Source organism: Cuculus canorus, chromosome 4 (assembly GCF_017976375.1).
Source record: "Cuculus canorus isolate bCucCan1 chromosome 4, bCucCan1.pri, whole genome shotgun sequence".
Lineage (NCBI taxonomy): Eukaryota > Metazoa > Chordata > Aves > Cuculiformes > Cuculidae > Cuculus > Cuculus canorus.
The window spans coordinates 61,417,877-61,440,231 of NC_071404.1; the positions used below are offsets into that span (position 1 = coordinate 61,417,877).

The following is a 22,355-nucleotide window of genomic DNA, read 5'->3' on the forward strand; positions in this document are numbered from 1 at the left end:
TAGAGAAGAAGGTGAAATTTTTTATTGCTTTGGGTTGGATCCAGGACTTTCATACAAGCTTTACCATGTCAGCATAACCACACTTTCCCCCGGTGACCAAAAAAGACATGACTGGAGGTGCAGGCAATTAAAGCGTTTTGCCAGTATGGTCAAGTGAGAATTTGACATTGCTAGATAAGTAATTGCCATATCCCCCACCTCTGACATGAGTACAAATTAACTGGACTTGAGTCTTCGTTATCTGTTCTAAAGATGTAACTTCAAGATCTAAGGACCTACAACTGTTTCGGAAAGTTCTTGACCAAATGCATTTTGCTGGGTTCCTAGAGGTTAAGCTTGAGAGGAGTTGGAATTGTGTGCATTCACGTGGTCTATGATTGTGACACTGTTTAGGGATACTCCTCTGATTTAAGTAAATAACAGTTGTGGTGGCTTTTGAAAGATGAAGCACAAGATGTTAGGCTGCTGACATCAGGAAAAAAAATTTTCACGGAAAGGTGCACTGGAACAGGCTGCCCAGGGAGGTGGTTGAGTCACCTTCCCTGGAGGTGTTTAAGGGACAGGTGGTTGAGGTGCTGAGGGGCATGGCTTAAGGATTGTTAGGAATGGCTGGACTCGATGATCCAGTGGGTCCTTTCCAACCTAGTGATTCTATGATTCTATGACTTTGTGCCATGCCAGTTTTGTTGTAAAGATTTATCAGGCCGGCAGAGCTATTGTGCTGGCAGGCAGATCTGTGCCTTGCAGTTGCCTGCATCTTAGTACATGGGGCTTAGAAACAGCCATAGTCTCTGCTTAGTGCCCTGCGTTGTAGGCAAAGTTGATGTCAGTGCATCCTACTGACCCACTGAGAGCAGAATGAGGTGTTTGATGTTTTAAAACTTTTCATTCTACCTTGTATGGACTATGACTGAAGTTTCTCAAGGCTTGCCAAGTGACATTTGCTTGCTGAATTTAAAAAAACACTCTTCACAAAAGATAAATCCTGCAACTAGCTTTGTTAATTGTCCTCCAGGGGAAGTTTTGCACCAATTTTATAGATCCATATGTTATCTTGGAAAGAGCAAAGGGCAAGAGGAAAGTGATGGTATAGTTAACTGTTTTTTGTGTCTCTACATTTTCTGCCTTCGTTTTGGATTATCGTTAGTCCTGTTGAATATAGCTAGTGGTATATTACTAGTGCCAGGACAACCCTGTAGGTCACAGCCTTTCTTCAAGGTTTTGCATGGTTAGGTGCAGAAGTATAAAAACTGCACCTAGGAAAAGGGTCTGTCTGATGTCACCAACCACTTTGTAGCATCGTTTGTTGGTGAACCCCCACAGTAATCTGAACATTGTAGTAGAAGACTGAGCACCTGGCTGTTAGAGTATTTCTCACCTAGTATACATGTTCTTAGTCTACCTTTCTGCATTATGTATTTTATACCGAAGGAATTACTTAAAGGTTGTCTAGAGTTAATGAAGAGATTGATAATAACGCGGTGAATGCTAAAGTAATTCCTTGACACCTTCCAGTCAATGTGGGTTTGCCTTCTGCTTGCACAAGAGCTAATATATGACAGTGTGTTATTTTATGCGGAAGAAGTTATTTTCATGGCTAAATAGACAGGAATGTTGCTTTGCTTATGCAGCAAGCTTGAATTGAAGGAAATCTGAGTGTTTGCAGATAGACAGTGGTATGGAAATAGTTAATTTCTGGAAGTATGCTGAATTCCTCTTGATATAGCCTGCAAAATAGATTGTGGTCCAAGAAACATGTATCTGTGACATGGAAAAACTACTTGTTTAGCCTCTATTACAGCAGATTAAACACTTGCACATTGAGAAGCACAGATTCAGAAAAGATTTGGAATTTTTCTAGTTTCAACTTTTTCCTCTCTAGTATGAAGAGTTGGTCATGAATAGCAGAGGTTTACCTTCAGGCTGCGGTTTGATGGGCTTTCAGTCCTTACTTCTATTACTCCTATTGTTTTGCAAAGGTGTGCTCAAAAAAATCACATGCAGTTGGGAGCACTTACTTGATATTGCAGCCAGGACACGAGAGATGTTATTGATTGTGCATGTGACCATGCGCCTTTATAACACTTGGACACATTGCCTTTCTGACAGAGGGGATTGTAAGAAAGAGGTTCATCCTGAAGGAGACATAGGCAGTGCTCTTCTCTTACGTGTCTGCTCTCTCTATTAGCAGCAGTCTGGAGCCTTTAGCTGGAGTGAGCAAAATGGAATGCAACAGTGTATGTGGAGCTGGTGGTGGGTGGTTGTGGACTGTGGGGACCTCTGTATCTTACAGGTACCACAAGCTGATCTGGGGGCCACACAGCATGACCTCAGGTGAGAGAGTCTCCGGAGTCCTGATTGCCGGAGGTGAAAATGGAAATATTTTTCTGTATGACCCAGCCAAAATCATAGCTGGAGATGCTGAAGTAATAATTGCCCAGAAAGACAAACACACAGGACCAGTAAGAGCACTCGATGTCAACATGTTCCAGGTTGGTTTTCTGCTGTTCTTCTTCAGATACTCTCATAGATGAGTGGCTTATCTTAACTAGTAACCTTAAATGTTTGTCTCTTTCTCCTCCCCTGAAAAGCATGAACTGAATTTGGTGTTTGAGTGCCTGTTTGTATTTAGTAGGAAAAACCTGTCCTATAAATGGCATTTCAGGATGCCAAATGAAAGTATTTAGGGTATCTGGTTCATTCCATCCCCTCATCAGTTTACGTTGTCAGTTTAGTAGGTCCTTTAAGTTCAGCTTATATTGTTGTGAGGTGATCTTCTGTGGTGGTTTTAGCCACTTTCCTGTTTTAGCTCCCACATACTGGGCCAATATTGTTCTTATCTCATGTGGAGTATTTACATGCTCTCACTCATGTTCCTGGTGACATCTCCTCTGTAGTTTGCATGGGATCCATATTCAAGACCTGTGAGTATTCTTACTTGAAAAGAGGAGACAGAACAGGAAACAGTGATGTGGCCTCTTTAGCAGAAAAGTTCTCAAAACCAAGCTTTCTTCCATCTCTAATGAGTTTTTACTTCCTTCTAGATGCAGTGCATTGTTTTTTCCTTGTACCCAACAGCTATGCAGCAATTCAGTTGAATTTGTTTCCAAAATGGCACTTTTATCCCTTCTACACACTTGCTTTCAGCAAGGCCACCCTGTATTCATTGTGTCCTCTCTGAATCGCTTTCTATCCCTTGCTGGCTGTTGTGAAATTGGGATTTGCTTATCACCAGCTGCAGCGTGTGATCAAAGGGGGCTCAATGCTCTCTGCTGTGTTGCTCTGCCTGGACTTTTGTATCCTATACACAGGATTGCTCTTGGTGATTGAACCCAGCATGGGCAGGGTGCTATCTGCTGCTGGAGACACAAATGCCACACTCTCAATCAGCCCCACATGTCATAGTCTGTCTGGAGCAAAGCTCTGCAGTGGTGACAGCCGCAGCACTGCATCCTCATCTGCCCCCTCCTAGAGGCGTCACTGCTTTCCACTTGCTTTTCTATGGCTGTGCCCCCGCAGCCTTCTCATCAGTGTTTGCCATGAGGTGGAGGAGCACTCTACAAAAAAGAAAGTTTGGTCTTGGCATGCCAGTCTAGTGAATTTTGGGTTTTTGCATCTTTTTCATTAACTCAGTCTTACCTGCAATATTAGGAAAACTTGTTTTTTTCCCTAAGCTGCTCTGTGTGAGCCAAAGGCTATATATTTTGAGCTGACAGAAGAACTTGACACAGTTGTGTGGATCTGATGCTGAAAGGACTCTTAACATCTATTCTTGTATGTTACAGACGAATCTGGTGGCCTCTGGTGCTAATGAGTCGGAAATCTATATCTGGGATTTGAACAATTTTGCCACACCAATGACACCAGGAGTGAAGACACAGGTACCTGATTTGTATTTGTTAAATACTGCAGAGCAGACTACTGAAAACATGCATGTCACTTAAGCTCATTGAAACCTAGTTTTAAAGCTGTCTTGGAGTGGGTCAGAAGCCTTTTGAAGTCCAGCTTGAGTAGCAGTTAATTGTAGTTAACCGTGAGCTACATTTCTGACGATGTTGGATGTGGGACTTCAGGGGTGGTACAACACATCTGTCTGTATCAAAATAAAGAAAAATATGTTCCTACATGTTGTTCTTGAGTGGCTTTCCTGAAGGCCTACAAAAATAGGCCTTCTATTGGTGCTTAATTTTTTAAACATGCTTATTAGACTGGGGTTTGAGATGCTTTTCTCCTTGTGACATGCCTGCGATTCAAAGCATATGGCAGGACCATGTCCTTAAGGGGCAGTACTCTGAGCGTCAGCATTGGTAGCTTTCAGTGAATGCTATTGGATGCAATTCAGTAGTGAGAGCACTATTTTGTCATACTGTGTCTAGCTGTGATGCTTTGTCCAGCTCCACACAAGAGTGACTGGACGCTGCTGCTTTTGTAGCCGCTGGAGTGTGGTTTCCCAACTGTGCAAGTGTGCACAGGTCCATGCGATGAGTCATCTGCTCTGCTTTCAGTGCAGCAAGCCTGGAAATGCAGTCATTTCTATCTGCAACAGACCAGCAGTTTTGACTGGCTGTGCAAGCAGTTGATTCATGTGGTTTGATTTTATTTATCTTTTTTTTAAAATTTTATTTGGCTGGCCAAAGCTGAAGTATCCCCTTGGTGTTTTTGAGAAATGCTGCATTTTATAAAGCAAGAGGTAATAACAAGCTGAGTCTGTCAGGTTACACCACTTCTTAAATATCCATAACCATTAGATGCCTTCTAGTCTTCCTCTAGTTTCACTGCATGTGTGAAGTTGAAGATTGTGAAGGTACAGATCAAGGAGAATTGGAGGAAGATAAAAAGCAGCTGCTGATAAGTCAGGAAGATGAGGCAGTAGGTTTGGCAGTTACCTTCACGGTGTTTCAGGGAGTGCTTAATTGCTATACTTAAGAGCCAGTGTTTATCCGGTATCTCTTAAGAAAGCTCTGTGGGGAAAAACATTATTGTTTTTGTATTTGTATTGTTTTATATTGCCTTTTGTATATTGTGCCTTGTAAAGGAGAGGAACAAGAGGGATTTGTTTCAATGCTTGTGCATTTCTGTAGCTTCACAAGAAGTTTGTGGTTACTGGAAAACGTGGCTATTAATGTGTGATAATTTTGAGACACCAAAGCAAAGAAATGTAATGAGAAGTAATCTTCAGTTCAAGTATTTTAATTTAAATTCTGTGGGTTTGGATACTTTTAGTCTGGGTCATTTATTACCATGAGGGCATTTTGGAGGATGCTTACCTTAATGATCCTTGTATAGGATCATTATTAGACATTTTTATATCTAATAATAATCTTTTAGACTGGGAAATCTTTTAGTCCAGATGTTTAATGACAGCTGGAAACAGTAGTGCAACAAAGACTGGGTGAACATTGCTTTTAATTCTCAGAATAAAAATAAGTAGTTTGGGAGGAATTAAAATCCCACAGAATTACTTCAAGCCAACATATTTATTTTTTTTTAACTCAAAACCTAAAAATCCAAGACACGTTGTGCTTAGTCTTCTTTGAGTGACTAGTGTATCGTGTTGTACAGTAGAAAACGCAGATATTACAGAGAAATGCCAGTAGTTCATAAATGGAGGTTTTCAGGCATGAATACCCTGTAGTGTCTGTACGTAGGAAACCGGAACACTTGCGGTAACTGGGATGAGTCTCCTTGCAGATCTGTCATTTAGCGAGTCCTGAAAATAACAGGTTTTGAGCCTTCAGCTTGGAAGGGTTGTGACAGGCAGTTCTGTGTGTGCAACAGCCTCTTGAGGACATCAGCTGCATCGCATGGAACAGGCAAGTCCAGCACATCCTGGCATCTGCCAGCCCCAGTGGCCGAGCTACTGTGTGGGATCTCAGGAAGAATGAACCCATCATCAAAGTCAGTGACCACAATAACCGGGTGAGTTAGCTCTTGCACAGCTGCATAGGTACTCAGAGAGAGGTATGGGATGCCTCTTGGCTGGTCAAGCAAGTCATAGCACTCCTTCTTACATTACTTGAAGATACTGGTCCCTGGCCCAGTTTTATATGGTGTGCTAAATATATAATCCTTTTTCTTAAAAGTCTATGTATATGCAGAGGAATTGTCAGCATTTTAAATTAAAATAGTCAGGTGCATATTGAAGCAAAGCAAGGCACTTGGATTTCCTATCAGAATGGCAAGTTAGTTTGAAGAAAGCCATTACTAATGTATTTGGGGCTACTACAGGTATTTTTATTCAGATAATGTGCTCTAGGTGAGCACATTTGATTTCACAGAGTAGGTCACTTTACGATTTAGTGCTCAGGCAGAGGGGGCTTTCTCCTTGGCATCACAGGTGGGGTGACCACGAGCACTCTGACGGAGCTGACGTTGATGGAGCTGAGGCCTGTGCTGCTGATTTGGATATAGAAATGGGAGCACACTGCAGCTGATCTTAGGGAGGGCAGAGTCTCTGGTGGAGAGACCCACAGAGCAGTGCTGTTCTTGAATAGGTTAGTGGGACCCTGCCTCATGTTAGAACCACTGTGACTTCTCAGGCAGTTAAATGTAAAAAAAGAGCCTGTTAAACTTGCGGAGAGGGACATATTTGTATAGTTCTGTGTATTTTAAATGGAATATTGCTTTAAAAATATTTGAAGATGTAGAAAGAGTTCAAAATTAAATTTATAAATGGGGTCTCCAGAAGTAGCTGCTTGTTAGCTGTGCTCTTATGCTGATAAACTGTATAACTCTGATACAGTTGTTGCCTAACATATCAACAGCACAGTAGGCTGTCTTCATCATGTGAATCTAGATTAGTGATACAATGTTAACATGACAGTAACCCCTGCCTAAGAATGGCTTTTATTAAAATATCAAAAATAGAGAAAAAGGTTTGTATAGAGCACATTACAGTTCTCTTACCTAGGATTGTGAACAAGACACCACAAAGTCATCTCTCTGAGAGAACCAGGTCTTCTTCCTTATGGAAATAAGAAGAGTATCCCAATATGAATGCGGTCAGAAATAATGACCAGAAACGTAGTTTCAAATTCCCTTGCTACAGTGTTTGACCATGCACATAGGCATGTTTGGGCTAGTTGTAGGTTGTCCTTTAGTGCTGCTTAGTTATGTTACTCTGTGGCACAATGTTGTCCTTCAGATGCACTGCTCAGGCCTTGCATGGCACCCTGATGTTGCTACCCAGATGGTTTTGGCCTCAGAGGATGACAGGTTGCCTGTGATTCAGATGTGGGACCTAAGATTTGCCTCCTCACCACTTCGTGTTCTAGAAAACCATATAAGGTATGCATCTTGTGTAGCTTGCTGCTCCATGTTGTATTTGCGCTGTTGGTGATTACGTACCAGTTTGTACATCACACTTCTTGTTCTGTTCCCTGTGAGAGCTCACATAATTGGAGCTGGTGATTCCAGCAGCAGACAGTGTTATAAACTGGCTTGCTAGCTGGCCTGCCTTGTGTCCTGAAAGGCTTGACTTTTAGGGGGCATGCTGCTTTGAAAGGAGCAGGCCCCAAAACAAAAAAAAAAACTCTGAAGCTGCTAGTTTGGTTCTATGCTTTTGAAGAAGAGGAAGCTAAGATGCAGAGTGTTAGTAGTAGTTGAATTTGCCTGAATAATGGACTGAAGGTGCACCTGGCCACATTCTCACAAGTAGACATGCATAGTCTCTGTGCCCTTCGTTCCCCTAAATGCCTTAAATGTGGGTACAAGGAAAGATTTTGTTAAATTCTCATCCCTCTTTAAATGTTAGTAAAACTTACTGCCCAAAACCAGTGCTTGATTTAAGATGAAAGAACAGCAGTAAGTCTATGCTGCAGCTTGTACCAAAATTGCTGCCAGTGGTTCTGCTGACTTGAATCTCCTACTAATGAAAAAAACCTGACAAACTTCGTAGTCACTGACCTTACCTACAAGTTTCCACGTTATATGTTAATAATACTGCAGGCAGACAGACCATTTTGTTACTTTGGTTTCAAAGTTCTCCCGCATGACTATTGCATTTAATTTTCAGATACAATGGCTACAACTTTATACCTCTTCATGCAGAAAATAGGAAGACTCTAGTTCAATAAATAAAGTGCTTATAATATTGGGAAATTATTCCTTGTCAAAGAAAGGAGTGGGGAGGGCATTTTGGGGTGTAATGCTCAGTTTGCAAATATGCTTTATTTATCATGCAGGGGTGTATTGGCCATTGCTTGGAGTGTGGCGGATTCGGAGTTGCTACTTAGCTGTGGGAAGGATGCTAAAATTCTCTGTTCCAACCCTAACACGGGCGAGGTATTGTATGCACACCATCTATTCAGAGGCGCACAGTAGCAATTGGTGTGCTTGCATTCCCAGGAATGATGTTTGTATGAGAAGTTTCTTTCTATCCTGTGTACTAGTGTTTGATGTATGTGCCTTCTGGGCTTGTTCTGGTTGTGCAGGATATTGTGCTGATATTAAATGTTCGTCTTTACTGCTTCTCTTCTGCTATAAGTCCCCTGTTCATTGTAAGGAATAGAAACGGCTTCACTTAAACTACCTGTTTGCTTCCTGCTCTTTTGGTTTAGGCCCAGTGTGGTTGGATTATTGTTGCAATTGTCGTTTTCCTCCTAAGTTTTATCGAGACAGAGGGATTTTGTAGCTTACTACAATGGTGACAGACCACTGAAAGCGACCTGAATGTGTTCCCACCTGCTCTTTTGAGCCTGGGCATACCTTTCAAAGGTGATACAGATACTTTTTTCAGGAAACTTGAATGTTTGTCCCTTGAACAGAAGGACATCAGACACACTGGAGGGCTCCTTGCCCACAGTGCGCAGTAATCCTCAAGAACAGTGTGAAAGGTGTCTCAAATTCAGTCATTGGCCTAAAAGTGCAAAAGCTGTGTGTTGGTAAATGGGTTGCCTGAGATGGATGCTGTGCCATTAGGAAGGTTTTACACGTATGGATAAATCATACTACATGTTTTATTTAAATAAGAACCACATAGTTTCCTGAGAGGCTGTTAGTGTTTTGCTCTTTGAATTTCTCCCAGTTTATAGTTAACTGGCTGCTGCAGTGGCAGGCTTGTCTGTTCCAGGACAGGAGAGGCTGTCTGCCTAGAGTGCAGATTTTAGCTTTTACAATTTTCCTGCAAAAACAGAATTGCTTTGGAAACTGTACATGTCTCCATGTAGTGCATAGGGTTACTTAGATTAGCTCTGAATGATCAGCTAGCATGTGTATCAGCAGCAGCTTGCAGTGGGACAGAGCAGACATGCCTTGCATGCACAGTTTTTCCTACATGATTTAATTTACAACAGAAGACTTAAGGAGAGGAGAAGCAGTCATTTGTTGTAATCTCCTGTTTGGTGATTGTCACGGTTTGCACACTGTTAGTGTGTGTGGGTGATGTGGAGGTTGTTGGGGAGCAAGAAGAGCAGGCCAGTCTCAGGGTGGACAGAACTGTTGCTGTTGGATGTGGTGCTTCATAAAAGCCTTGATTTGTTGGATTTGGTTTTGCTGTCCAGGTGCTGTATGAGTTGCCCATGAACACACAGTGGTGCTTTGATATCCAGTGGTGTCCCAGGAACCCTGCTGTCTTGTCTGCAGCTTCATTTGATGGGCGGATCAGCGTTTACTCCATCATGGGAGGCAGCACAGATGGCTTCAGGCAGAAGCAAGTTGACCAGGTATTGAGAAACATTCAGCTAAGAATATGGACAGAAAGTGCGGTGGGGGAAATATGGACTCATGGAAAGTCTTCAATAGCTGTCTGCAGGCCTGCCTGTTGGAGTACCAATCCGGTGCAAATAAATGCTTATGTTTAGTTTGAGATATGTCATTTTTGTTTCTCTCCCCCTCTTCTGTTATCAAAGCTTTCATCATCTTTTGGGAACCTTGATCCATTTGGTATGGGTCAGCCCCTCCCGCCACTACAGCTTAAACAGCCGACCTCCCCACAGAGTGTCATTTTACCCCTAAGGAAACCACCCAAATGGATCCGGAGACCTGTGGGCGCGTCATTCGCGGTAAGCAGAGGACAAGGCTGGGTGATTGGCAAGGCAGGGAGGAGAGATAGTGATGGCAACTGCAAAACACCTTAGGAAAAGGGGAATTCAATGTTGTGCTCCACCATGGGAGAACTTCCCCTATTTGTGGTTGTGTCAAGGTGTTTTGCAGCAGCCTGTGCTATGGATTGGGTGCTTGGACAGCAAGCCAGCCAAAGCATGGCAAAAATGCTTGGAAAAAAAGAAACAAGGAGATGGTGCGTTGCCAACATGCAGTTATTTCTTTCTGTTTTGGGACTGGAGCTTTGCTTTTCTGTCGCTTTGGAGTAAAAAAATACACTTCAGGAGGGAGGAACAGGACCAAACTAGGTTAGTATGAGACTTGAGTACAGTTTGAAGCTATTATGTGAGTCAGTGTGATGGAGAATACTCGGGGCTGTTCTGATCAACGTAACAGGAGTCACTGTCGTAGCAGCACATGGCTAGGCTCCTCTGTGGCTCGTTGATTTGCAGAGGAGAAGGTGAGAGAGTGGCTTTTTGTGAGAGTAGTCATCTGCTCTTTGGTTCCACCTTTAGCTTATTTTCTAGCCCCACAGACCGTGTCTTAGGGATCTCCTGGAGATTTTAGCCTGTCTGCTTGAAATGGATTTCTCTGCTGAATTACTGCTCAGTTTTTAGCATCCCATGTCTGTGTATTCATGATCTGATGCACAAATTAAATGTAGTTTTTTTACCATTAAAAAGATGTGATTTTGCCTAGTCACTGAATGATGTCATTTTATAGTGGTGTTTATTCCCTTATTTGTTCTGGTTTTACAGGAGCCAGCTGTCAGTCTTTTTCTTTGCTAGGCTTCTTGCTTTTAGTAAGGCTGACTTCTTCATTTATTGGACTGGCGTGTGTAAATTAATTTTGAACTGTAGAATGGAATAATATTACAACCCCCTTCTAATTTTTTTTCTGTTGCTTTTACTTCTCTCCAAATGATGACACAACTTGCTGCCCATCTCTCAGTAGGCTTTTAACTGGTAAACAGCCTGCCGAGAGCAGGGCAGACATGCTTAAACACTTATTTAGTGATGCATAGGTTTCTTTGGTAATTACATTGCCATATAATGAGATACATCATTTATACTGGGCACTGTATAGACCCACAGTTCCAGTTGTCAGTTTTTGCCTGAAAATAACAGGTACAAGAGTAGCTGTGCTCATAAATCCTAGTAAACGTGCACCTGTTTGTCCAGCAAACTCCTTACATGCATAGAAATATGGGGTGCTGGAAAAAAAAAATCAGTGAGCTGATGTCAGGAATGTTTGTCCATTGAATGGTAACATATATAGGCTATATGAAATCATGTGCATATATGTGCATGCATCTACGTTTTCATAGCCACCCCTGTGTATACTTGAATATTTACTTACTGTATGTGTGCCTCAATTTCAGTTTGGAGGCAAGCTGGTTACATTTGAGAATGCCAAGTCTCAGCAGCAGCCAGGCATCGAGCAGGAGTGTCACCATGTCTACGTGAGCCAGGTTGTTACAGAGAAGGAGTTCCTGGTGCGGTCGAACCAGCTGCAGGAGGCTGTGCAGTCCAAAAATTTTGTCAGCTACTGCCAGAAGAAAATTGACATGGCCCAGGCTGACTTTGAGAAAAACCTGTGGGCCTTCTTAAAGGTAACAGAGTAACAGCGGTTCAGGAATTCCCTGACTTGGAAAGCCAGTGCAGAAATCGTTCTTTCTGCGTATTTGTGGTGTTTCAGCAGAAGAGATGCTGGGAACCAAAAGTGTAGGATGAGGGAATAGTGTCCATAAGCCCTGTTGTTGGAGGTGGGACAGCCATAATAGAGAGGATGCACAGGGCCAGGGGCTTTTGCGGCGTTCATGAGAAATCATGGGAGAAGCCAAAGCTTGAGGTGTCCTGTGGATTTTTACGTCCCCCTTCAGTACATTTTTGTACTGGGAAGGGTGGTGGAAAGGTGGAAAGCTTTTTGAACAGTCTTAGATGTGCTCACGGTGAACATTTAGAGATTTCCAAGTGAAGCAGATAAGCAATAACACCTGCAATAACCAAGTTGAAGCTTTGCCTACCTGCTTGGGTGCTCAAGTCACTGAAGATCTTTTCGGTTGTCTTTATTACACTCAGTCTCTACAGTTACTGGCTCTCGCTGGGTAACTTGTGCCAGTTAAGTAAAAAGCCAGTGAGGGAGAAAATGAAAAATTCTGAATTACAATGTGGTTTTTTTTAACTTTTGTTTTTTAAAGGTGAACTTTGAAGAAGATTCACGTGTTAAATACCTTGAGCTCTTGGGATACAGGAAAGATGATCTGAGGAAGAAGGTAAATGTGTCTGGAAGCTGTGCCTGTGTTAAATGCTTTACTCATGGATGTACCCATGGAGTAAAGCCTGAAATGTTGATGATGGCATGTATGGTTGAAGTACTCGTTTACCTGTAGACTAGAAGAGCAATTACCAGTATCCATAGGCTATTCAATACAAGAAACAGTTTTACATGTTATTTTCAGTGTGTTTCTCAGCAGATTTTGTATTTGTCAGTGCTGCAGCTCTCCTAATAGCCATAATACAAGTATTACTCGTAGTGTCGGAACCTCTATTTAAACTTGGCTGACTTGAATACTTGTGTTATTTAAGGAATTCCTTTGTTCAAAGGACACTAGAAATCTTCCTCTGCTCTTTAAATTTTTTCTAGATAAACAACTTGTGAGTAACTCCAGAATTTCTTACAGCAAGCAGTTTGTTGTGTTTTTATTAGGTATTTTGCAATACAGATGTTCTGTGAAAATTTCAAAGCAGGCAACAGACTTCAGAGGTCTGTCTGCATCTGACTGTTCAATGTTGATCTGAAATTCTCACCAATCAAGAAGCTTTGGTATTTATTGGTTGCAGCTATTGATGTGACTTTGTCATGTGACATCCTTCTACTTTAGCATCATGGAATCTGATCTGGTTTTAGGCTTTCTGGTTGAAGGAGAACCAGCAGTCTCCAGGATTTCATAACTACCTTGAAAAACCTAGATTAGTCCTTTTTTTGTGAGGGATGCTATTCATTTTTACAAAAAACCAAAACTAAACAGTCCGAACTGGTTATACTTGGAAAGGGAAAATATTAATTACTAGGAAGCTACTTGCACATTTTAAGTCTAAAACTTTCTTTCAAGTTGAAAGAAGATTCTTATCACAAGTGCTAAAGGGGCTTACCTGCTGTGCATTTTCCCTCTTTATTGCGTTCAGTGCTGTACCTGGGAACTGTCTAGTATTTCTTCAGGTCTGATTCAGTGGATTTGAATATTTAATTCATTTTCATTGTATCAAACTAATCTTTTATTTTTCAAAGATTAGCTCCATTACAATGTCATTATGGGGTTATGTATTTAATGACCTTCAAGGGCAAACAACATTACAGAAAAAAATCAAGTTTTTGCTAAGTCTGTCATCAGCTTTTAAGTTTTTATTGCATGAATCAAAGGCAAGCACAGCATGGGAAATCCTGTTTTTGAAAAGCACATCTCAATTAGAAAATCTCATTGCAATTCAGTAGTTCTCCTGTGGAGCAGCCTCATGCAGGCTGGAGCCCAATGCTGCTGTTGCTCTGGGTTTAATATGCCTGTGCATGGAGAGAGACTGGGGAAATGGAAGTAGCTGAATTAAGTGATCTGAAATGCTGGGCCTACTCCTCTGTTTCTGTATTTGGGGAACAGATGAGAGGAGATGCAAGGCCATGTTTTCATGTAGCTGTTTCTCAGCAAAACATTCCACACTGAAGTTTAATCAATGTTTGTCAGTGTCAAAAAACAGTATAGGACAGCTTGCCTGAAAATTTGTGATACTCAGATGATAAACTCACTAAATTACAAGTTGTTTTTTGTGTTACTGGTAGAGTAAGGAAAGTAAAAAGGATCATAGATTTCAGCTTCTTGGAATAGGTTCTTAAGCATATGGTATTTTGTTTTTATCTTCTTAAAACCTTTGATTATTAAATGCAAGTCAAGTCCTGGATTCCTCCTTTCTGTAATAAACTAATGATTAAAAAAATTGCTGGAGGTAGTTCTCTTTGAGCTCTTTTTTGTGAAAACTGGCATACAAAAGTAAAATAAAGCAATACTAAAAGCAATAGGTAACATTAGCAGCATTAGGAAGCTCAGGCTCCCAGATACAAAACTAACGTCTTCTGCATGCATTCTAAGTTCTATACATTAAATTGGTGGTTTTGAAGGCCCTAATTGAATCTGGAGCCATGATTTGCATTGCTGAGCATTTTAACCCTTCTGTACTTTGGAAAATCCCAGCCTTCAGCTGTATAACTGCTGTGCTTGAAACCACGGCTTCCTGACAGGCTCCTTGCTCCACAAGGTTTGCCACCACTTCATTTTCCCTAAGCAGAACAGACAGAGGGTTTTGTCCTGCATGCTCTGATATTATTTTTGTTTCTGTGGTTTCCATCACTTCCAGTGAGGCTTGAGGGCCTTGAGTTAACAATTAAAGATTTAAAGGTATAGAGCAGCTATTATTTCCATCAGAGTGCAAGAGGATTAGCTGTAAATCCATTGCCAGGCTCGGAAAGGAAGTGGCTTTAGTTTCATGTTTAACTCCTCTGCAAACAGCTTATTAGCTACATGTACCAGCTTTGCAATCTGGGACATCAGTGAGAGGTCTACCTCCCTAAAATAAAAGGACACTTACTTAAATCTTTGTTGTTTTCTAGATTATGTTCACTCTGAATAAAGAGGGTCTTACAGATGGTGACTTTGGAGAGGTAAGAAAACACGTGTACAACTGTGTTTAGCTTAATAATGCCATGGAAATATACAAAGTAAGAATGTGTTTTCTTTCTGCTTGACAGCTGTCCCAAAGTCACAAATAACCCAGAGTACGACAAGTTCCTACATTTAGTAAGATGAAAATACTTATTTAAACAAAGTATTTTTCGACTCACATGTGCCCCCATTCACAACAAAAGTCGTTCACAAGTTTTAGTTTAGGTTCTCAGTGATTTTCCTCCACCATTCCTTTTTGCTCCCTGTCTTGTGCCCACTGTGACATTTTGTGCTGCCTATAAGGTAAGGCAAAGCCTTGCTGCCTGGTATCTGGTTTCAACAGCAACAACTTCCCTAGGCTTTAAAAAAAAGCAGGACTGAGAATGTGGTTCCATGACACTTCCCTGCAAACAGCTGTAATTGTAATGGCCTGAGTCTACAACATAAGGACTGCATTGCTTTTGTGCCATAGACATTTCAGATGTCATCTGTGGTTGCCTAATGGGCAGGAAAAGTTTTGCTGCATATTTTCAGGCAGCTAAGATGAAAGCAGCTCAGGGTACTGTATAATGACGAAGAGCAAGGAAATGGAGGGCCTCAAAATGAAGCACCTAACCATGTTTGTCATATTTAGACATGTTGCCAATGCATCTCTGATTTGCAGTCTCATTCAGGCTGTTGTTGGGAAGGTCACTATGCGCTGCAATGCAAACTATTTCTTCCTCTTTTGCTGGCTTTTTTTTTTTTATGGCATCTTCACTGTGCTGAAGGCTTCTGCAGAATGTGATAAATCTGTGCCGAAGGAGGAGGACGAAGGCCAGGGTACGGTGGAGCAGTTCTTGGGAGAGGTATCTGTTGCCCGCTAGACTAACCCTGTTGCTCTCCTGTGTATCTACCTTGTTGCTACTATTAGAACATCTTATTTTGTTGGTTTCTTCTACTGCTGAGGATATATGGTAATAAAAGATGTTATTTAGAAGGAGTAAAATGTGAGCTTGAGATGTTCTCATCAGCCTCAGACATCATGTGAATAGATTTTGATGGCAATGAAGAAAGAGCTTGTTTGGTAAGAGCCCAGCTGACACAAGACTAAAGAACTTTATTCTGCCATACTTTTCACTCTGACATTTCCCTAACATTCTAAATTATCTGCTGTCACAATTCTAATGCATTTCTACCCTCCACCCCTTTCCTGATTCCTGTATTCCATCCATCTGGTTGATTATCACCAAACTGTCACTTTATTATGCCCTGTTTCTAGATAGAACCCTTTGCAGAGATGCAGTTATGGTACTGGAGAAGGGCAATTGTTTTGTGCGTTGTTCCCACCAACATCTTGGTGGGATGTAACATCCATCCCCTTTGCACCTGAACAGCAAGTATCAGGGCTTTGGTAGCTATCTGCCTTAAGAATGTCTATTGCAACACTTATGCCAGGTTTGTTACAGGTGGTTCGTGCTCCACTGCATGTACTATTGGGATCCTACAACTTCTGTTTATTTCTGTCCGTTTGAGCAGCATTATTTTCAGGCCTGTGTTTAAATATGGGAACAGATCTATGATTAGAGCTAAGGAACCAACCTCTGCCATGTGAGGTTAATAGCACTGAAAATAGTAGTGTAGCTGTGTGAATACCTTCATTCTCTACCATTCCCTCAGTCTCACTTTTTGGATTAGAGTTTGAGCTGTAAGCCCAAAACTCCCTGTGCTCAAACCTGTGCTTAGTGCCTCTCTGCAGTTGTCTGTGAAGATGAGGATGGCGGTTTGTAGCTCGTATGTGTTGGAGTGGTGTGCTTGTTGACTCAATATAGCAACATCTAACAGCAGATTAAAAGCACCAAAACAGAATGCTCATTATTTTAGGTGCTTGATTGCCTGTTAATTCATTAGACAACGTAGTGGCACACTGATGTATCTGCATAACAATTTTGCTGTATGCAATCACGAAGATACCTCATAATAAATATCTCTTCTAGGAGAGAACTCACAGCTAAACATCACCTTAGCCTACCAACGTGGGTGGTAAATATTTGAGATTGGCTTGAAGCCACTGATGATGCACCAGGGAGTGCGATCACTAAGTAATTAGATGGGCAGATTATTCCTCTGATAATCACAACATCCTCTCAACTAGTACCAAACACACATCACACATTATCTGACAGCAAAATAATTTTCCAGACTCCATCTCCTCTCATGAGCCAGACATAAGGCTTGTTTCAGACTTAGAGGCATTGAGATGGGCGAGTTCTTGGTCAGCTGTGTACTTTTTCTTCATCCTCTTGAAGTATGGTTTCACTGGTCAACATATAAGCAGGGTGTTCTCAGCAGACTCTTCAACTCCCACCATAGGTACTAGGTATGACAGAGGAGGCAGCTTGTGGGACAGTTTCTTAAACTGTGCTGTGAAAATTGATGTTGGAGAGAGTATTTGGTATTATGTTTTTATTATCAAAAGGTTTTATTTGAAATTCTCAAATCCATGTATTTGAAGGAAATACTTTCTATCTTAGTTCCTGGGTGAGTTTTATAAACAAGCAGCTTCTGTCCACAGGGTGCTTCTGTACTGAATGCAAAGCACCTAAGTCCGTGTGGACCATGATGGATGTCTGTGTTGAAAATTAAGCATGTGTTCATGTGTTTTGTTTAATTAAACTAGGATGCATGCCTAATGCGGAGAGTTCAAGGATGAGCTTGAAAGTCTAAGTGGACCAAAGTGAAACCTAGGTAGCATTATGGTAGTCTGTTCTTGGTAGGGGTTGAAGTTGAAAGAGGAGGGAAGGGAGGTTTCTGATTTTGTGGTTGACTTGCTTTTCTGTGAGAGAAGATTATGTGTATGCGGGCATTGATGCAAGTGAGTACCCAGGATCCAGGTGTCTGATTGCTGTTACTTGTGATCTGTAGGTATGCATACTTCTGCTTGCATAAGCCTTCTGTGGTAGCTGGAAATCTGGGGCTTTCAGCGCTTTTTCATCTTGGCATCCATTTTAAAAAATGGTCCACTCTGATCTTTCAGAACAGTGATTTCATAATGGTGTGTTTACATGCACTGGAGGTCCTTTGATAAACCATGGGCTTTCTCAGTGTGCTTTGGAGGTGATTTTCTGCAGGCACCAGGGGAAATTGATTATTCTGTGCTGAAACAGTGTTCTAACAAATGGCCATGATACTCTTCCTAAGTTAATCATTTGTTAGGTGACTGGCCTATCTTTAGACTGAAGGTCCATCTTTAACTTGTAATAGGAGTAGTATTTTTTTAAGTGTGTATGTATATTCCAAGTGCTTACATAAACTTAAAAATTACGCTTTTCCTTTCTCTTAGAGGGTGAAGGACCATAAACATGAAACTGAAGATTTGGGATCTGCAAAGAAGACATTTAACATCTCTGTTAGTGGAGGTAAAAACTTTGGTATTGATTTCATTTTATGTGGTGATATTTGTAAATACTGAGGTTGATAGTGGTGTTCCAGTGAGAAGGCACATTCTGCACAGGTCGTGAAGGGTTGTCATGACTTACCTCTACCTCCATTCATTTCACAGCAGTCTCAAACTTGAAAATACAGCTTTTCAGAGAAGGGAAGGAAAGAAAACATACAGTGCTTGTGTACACCATCACTGAAATGTAGCTACTCTGTTTTCTTATATAAAAAAACATGCACCTGACCAGGCATGAAGTGCTAACATTGCCATTTGTACAGAAGCTCCTGTGGGATCTTGAATAACACAGAAGCCATTGACCGCGGTCTAGGTTTGACTTTGTCTCTGTCATTGTATGCAAGGTAGTGGTGTCAGAGGTCATTTAGACCTTCAGCATCTTGCTTTAGCACCTTTACTAGAATCTGTTCCGCAGCAAGTTAAGTGATGCTTGACAGTGCCCCACCTGATATGACTGACGATAGTGTGTTTGAGATTGGAGATGAACTTCAGCATCCCTGCAAGTACCTGCCCGGAGCACGCTGGAGTACAGAGAATTTTGTGCAATGTTGTACAGTTGGACAGAATCGACCACTGTTGCAAATTTAAATTACTTTTTTGCCATCATTTGAAAATGCACTTCTCTTGTTGCAGATGTGGATGGTTTGATTACTCAGGCTTTGCTGACGGGTAACTTTGAGAGCGCAGTAGATCTCTGCTTGCATGATAACCGCATGGCTGACGCCATTATCTTGGCCATCGCAGGAGGACAAGAGCTGCTTTCTAGGACCCAGGAGAAGTACTTTGCTAAGATGGAGAGCAAAATTACCAGGGTATGTTTTTTTTCAGTTAAGGAACAACATGCATGTACACCTTTGGCAGCTCACTTTTTCACCTTAAAAGTTTTCCTACTATTTCATAGTTTATTTCTGTGAGAAGCTAATATGTATTCAAGTCATCCATGAGGTCTCAGAGCAGAAGAATTTCTGATATTCTTCTATAATGTATTGTTAAAGAGAAAAGGAGGCACGCTACCTGCCTATCAATACATGAGAATATTCTTTACCTTGTCTCCATTGTGTCAGAGTTGCATACTCACTGATAAATATCTTAAGCAGTACACGTTTCAGTCTGTTAACAGATTTTTTAAAAATCACGCATGAGCCATGCTCAGTGTCAGAAACCTTATGTTAATTTCTGCCCATGATCAATCTTAACAGATTTTGCCAATGCTTCATCTCACCACATGCACAGAAGAAAGTTAAGTATGTCCAGGGTAGATACAGCACCCATTGTCTAGGAGACAGCATGTTGTGGCCAGCTGGTTATTCTTTTCTGCTTTTAGCAATGCTAGGGATTGCTGATGCTACACATTCAGATCTTTCTTCTTTACTACTGATGTGAGAAAGTAGCAACAGGAGGATGAAGCAGAAGTGGCCTTAAAAGAGCTTAGGACAATTGATTTGCTGGGGCGGCTGCTTTTAGAGGAGGGGAGAAAGTTGCCTGTGATCGCTTTAGGGATCCATTGTCAAAGAAGGGCATTTTATACAGTAGCAGTAGGCAGTGTATAAAATGGACATGTGCTTGCGTGTTTTCCTGGAGCAAGACTGAAAGCTGCAAAGCGTGGTCACCTGGGAAGTTATGGCATGCAGCACACAGTCTAGGGTCTGTAAGTGGGATTTTGCTGGTCATTGCTTGTGATCCAGTTTGAGTTAGGAACAATTTGCATTTCTAGTAGTGGACAAGTGAAAAGAAGAAAATCTCAAGTGTTAAAAATCTGCAGAATTTCTTCCCCCACCCGCAGTTCCTTTCCTGCCTCTGGCCTAATCAAAGGAAGGACAATTTTTTAGTGCATGGGAAATATCTTCACTGTAGTTCTTCCTTTGGGAAAAGGTGTTTTCATGGAGAGCTGACCAGTTATCTGTGCATGGATCTAACAAGTTAGTGTTGACCTTGTAGTTAGGACCTTGCATATGTTGTTCAGGTGTGGTTTATTTGTGCTTTTTCTGGTCCCAAACTGCACATTACTGCTTGTTCAGCTGTTTCTGAGCTTGAAGTCTTGGCATGACACTAAGCAGCTGTGCAGCTGCCCCATCTGTCTTTTGTCTGAAGCAAAATAACTGGATGCAGAGTTTGAGATGGAAGAAATGGGAATTTCATTTTGAGGGCCTGTGGACAGGCAGCCTGAGTGCGGGGTGGGGATATTGCAGCCAGGTGATGCTGGTATTGGTGCCAGATTGCTTCTTCCTTCAAGCAGCTTTTTTAACTGCCCAGTCTGCCAAGAGCTTAAAGGCAAATTAAACAGTTTGAGAAGCAAAATTCAGCCCCCTTGCTGGGCATTGTATAGAAGACTTATAGCTAAATACTTGGTATGTCAGCTCTCAAAAGAAGTGCTGAAAACAATCTGTAGCAATCCCAGATTGCAGACATTTGTGCATTCTTTTCTTGCATGTTTTATAGTAAGAATAATTGACCTGTGTTATCTGAGCCTGTTTTGTGATTTTCACTGAAGTCCTATTGAAGTAAAATGTACTCTTGTGCTGCAGCTGAACGTGCAGTGCCTTCCGTGACACTGGATACAGTGAGGATGAGTACACTTGAATAGACAGGAATTTTACCATGTTCTGAAAAATAAAGGAAATCCTACCAGGATCTTAACTCTGGTCTCTCTCCTTCTGGTCTAGCTGATCACTGCAGTGGTAACGAAGAATTGGAAAGAGATTGTGCAGTCTTGTGATCTGCAGAACTGGAGAGAGGCTTTGGCTGCTGTGCTCACTTACGCCAGGCCAGAGGAGTTTTCAGCCCTTTGCAGTAAGGATACTTTACTGACTGGATGTTGTTTATTCCACTTACAGCAAAACTACACTTTGCCACATTTTTTTTCCTTCCTGTGCATTACTGTAATGATTCACTAGCTTCTTTGATGGATAATAGTTCTTCAGTCCTGTTATAGAAGAGAGGAACAACTGGGGTGCTGTGTTCTCAGTGTGTTCTGTGATTTTTCTGGGCACAGAACCCAGGCCCTTGTGAGCAGCTGTGTCCTGGTATCGCCTGTGTAGTGCACAGCTACTGATGTCTTATTGTTTCTAGATGGGTGACAGTGATGTTAATGTGACAGATGTCTCAACCAAGCTATCAGTGTCTTGCAGTGTTTGTGCATGGGACACAAGTGGAAACGTTTCAGGGCAGTGCTTCACTCTTCTTTCCCAAGAGCAATTTTGACTTCTTGGAAGGAGTATTCTTTCACCGGCAGTGAGCATGCCTCAGATTGCTGGCTGGATTTAACACATAGGGAAGTTATATTGTCAAAAGCTTCACAAGCCTTTGGCAACTCCTTGGTGTCATGACATTAAATGCCTCTGAAGTGCCCTGGCCTCCCATGAGGTGATCTGTGCTGGACACTGGAGTATGTTCTTATTAATGGAGTGTGGAGGCAGTATTCCTTCTCACTGCACTGAGTAGAGACACAACAGGTGGTGTGGGCTTCCTCAGTCTTGACAGTGATGGAGAGACCACATAAGTGATTCACCAGTATCATCCTTGTTCATATTTTTCCTAGATCTCCTGGGTAACAGGCTGGAGAGTGAGGAGGACAGCCTTCTGCAGACACAGGCATGTCTCTGTTACATTTGTGCTGGCAACGTGGAAAAACTCATTGCTTGTTGGACCAAAGCTCAGGATGGAAACAGCCCCTTGTCCCTTCAGGTTGGTAATTCTGTTAAGAAAGATATTGGATGTAACACAGTGCAATCATTTAGCGTTTAAATTAAATGATCTATTGTAGAGCTTTGCTTTCTGATAGCTGCATGTATCTCAGGATGCAAGCCTTTTCCTTCTGGAATGTTGTGAAGCACAACGGAGCTTGTGTCTACTCTTTTGGGTAGTTGTGCTAATATACATGTCTCAAAAGTTAGTTATAGGTCTTAGAGGGTTTCGGCAAAGAAAGTGCTTTGAATGTTTGCATTTTTTACAATAGAGGAATATGTGGACGATTTTACTTTTGGGAGAGATGACCTGGATATTCAGGGGAAGAAATCTCATGAATTTGAGTTAAGTCTGGAGAAAAAACTGTAGGAAGGTTCTCGTGAGAGCTCTCTTTAGCGATTGCACATACAGGATTTGCTTTCCAGCAGTGAAATATATTGTATAGAGCAAGTATCCTGTGGAAATAGAATTGATGGCAATGAT

At 41.6% G+C, this 22,355-nt stretch overlaps 1 protein-coding gene across 16 annotated transcripts in view; it reads left to right on the forward strand.

The window, feature by feature from the left end:
- The window catches only part of SEC31A (SEC31 homolog A, COPII coat complex component), a 49,347-nt gene that overhangs the window by 2,493 nt on the left and 24,499 nt on the right, over positions 1-22,355 (forward strand). For 15 of the 16 annotated variants that reach the window (XM_054066387.1, XM_054066385.1, XM_054066376.1 and 12 more), the window contains 15 exons: positions 2,294-2,492; positions 3,786-3,881; positions 5,779-5,919; positions 7,145-7,287; positions 8,184-8,283; positions 9,501-9,662; positions 9,849-10,001; positions 11,423-11,653; positions 12,242-12,316; positions 14,701-14,751; positions 15,523-15,600; positions 18,075-18,150; positions 18,822-19,000; positions 20,852-20,978; positions 21,727-21,872. In XM_054066387.1, the coding sequence (XP_053922362.1) occupies positions 2,294-2,492; positions 3,786-3,881; positions 5,779-5,919; positions 7,145-7,287; positions 8,184-8,283; positions 9,501-9,662; positions 9,849-10,001; positions 11,423-11,653; positions 12,242-12,316; positions 14,701-14,751; positions 15,523-15,600; positions 18,075-18,150; positions 18,822-19,000; positions 20,852-20,978; positions 21,727-21,872 (1,957 nt within the window). The remainder of the gene's footprint in view (positions 1-2,293; positions 2,493-3,785; positions 3,882-5,778; positions 5,920-7,144; positions 7,288-8,183; positions 8,284-9,500; positions 9,663-9,848; positions 10,002-11,422; positions 11,654-12,241; positions 12,317-14,700; positions 14,752-15,522; positions 15,601-18,074; positions 18,151-18,821; positions 19,001-20,851; positions 20,979-21,726; positions 21,873-22,355) is intronic. The other variant, XM_054066380.1, reaches the window with a different exon arrangement.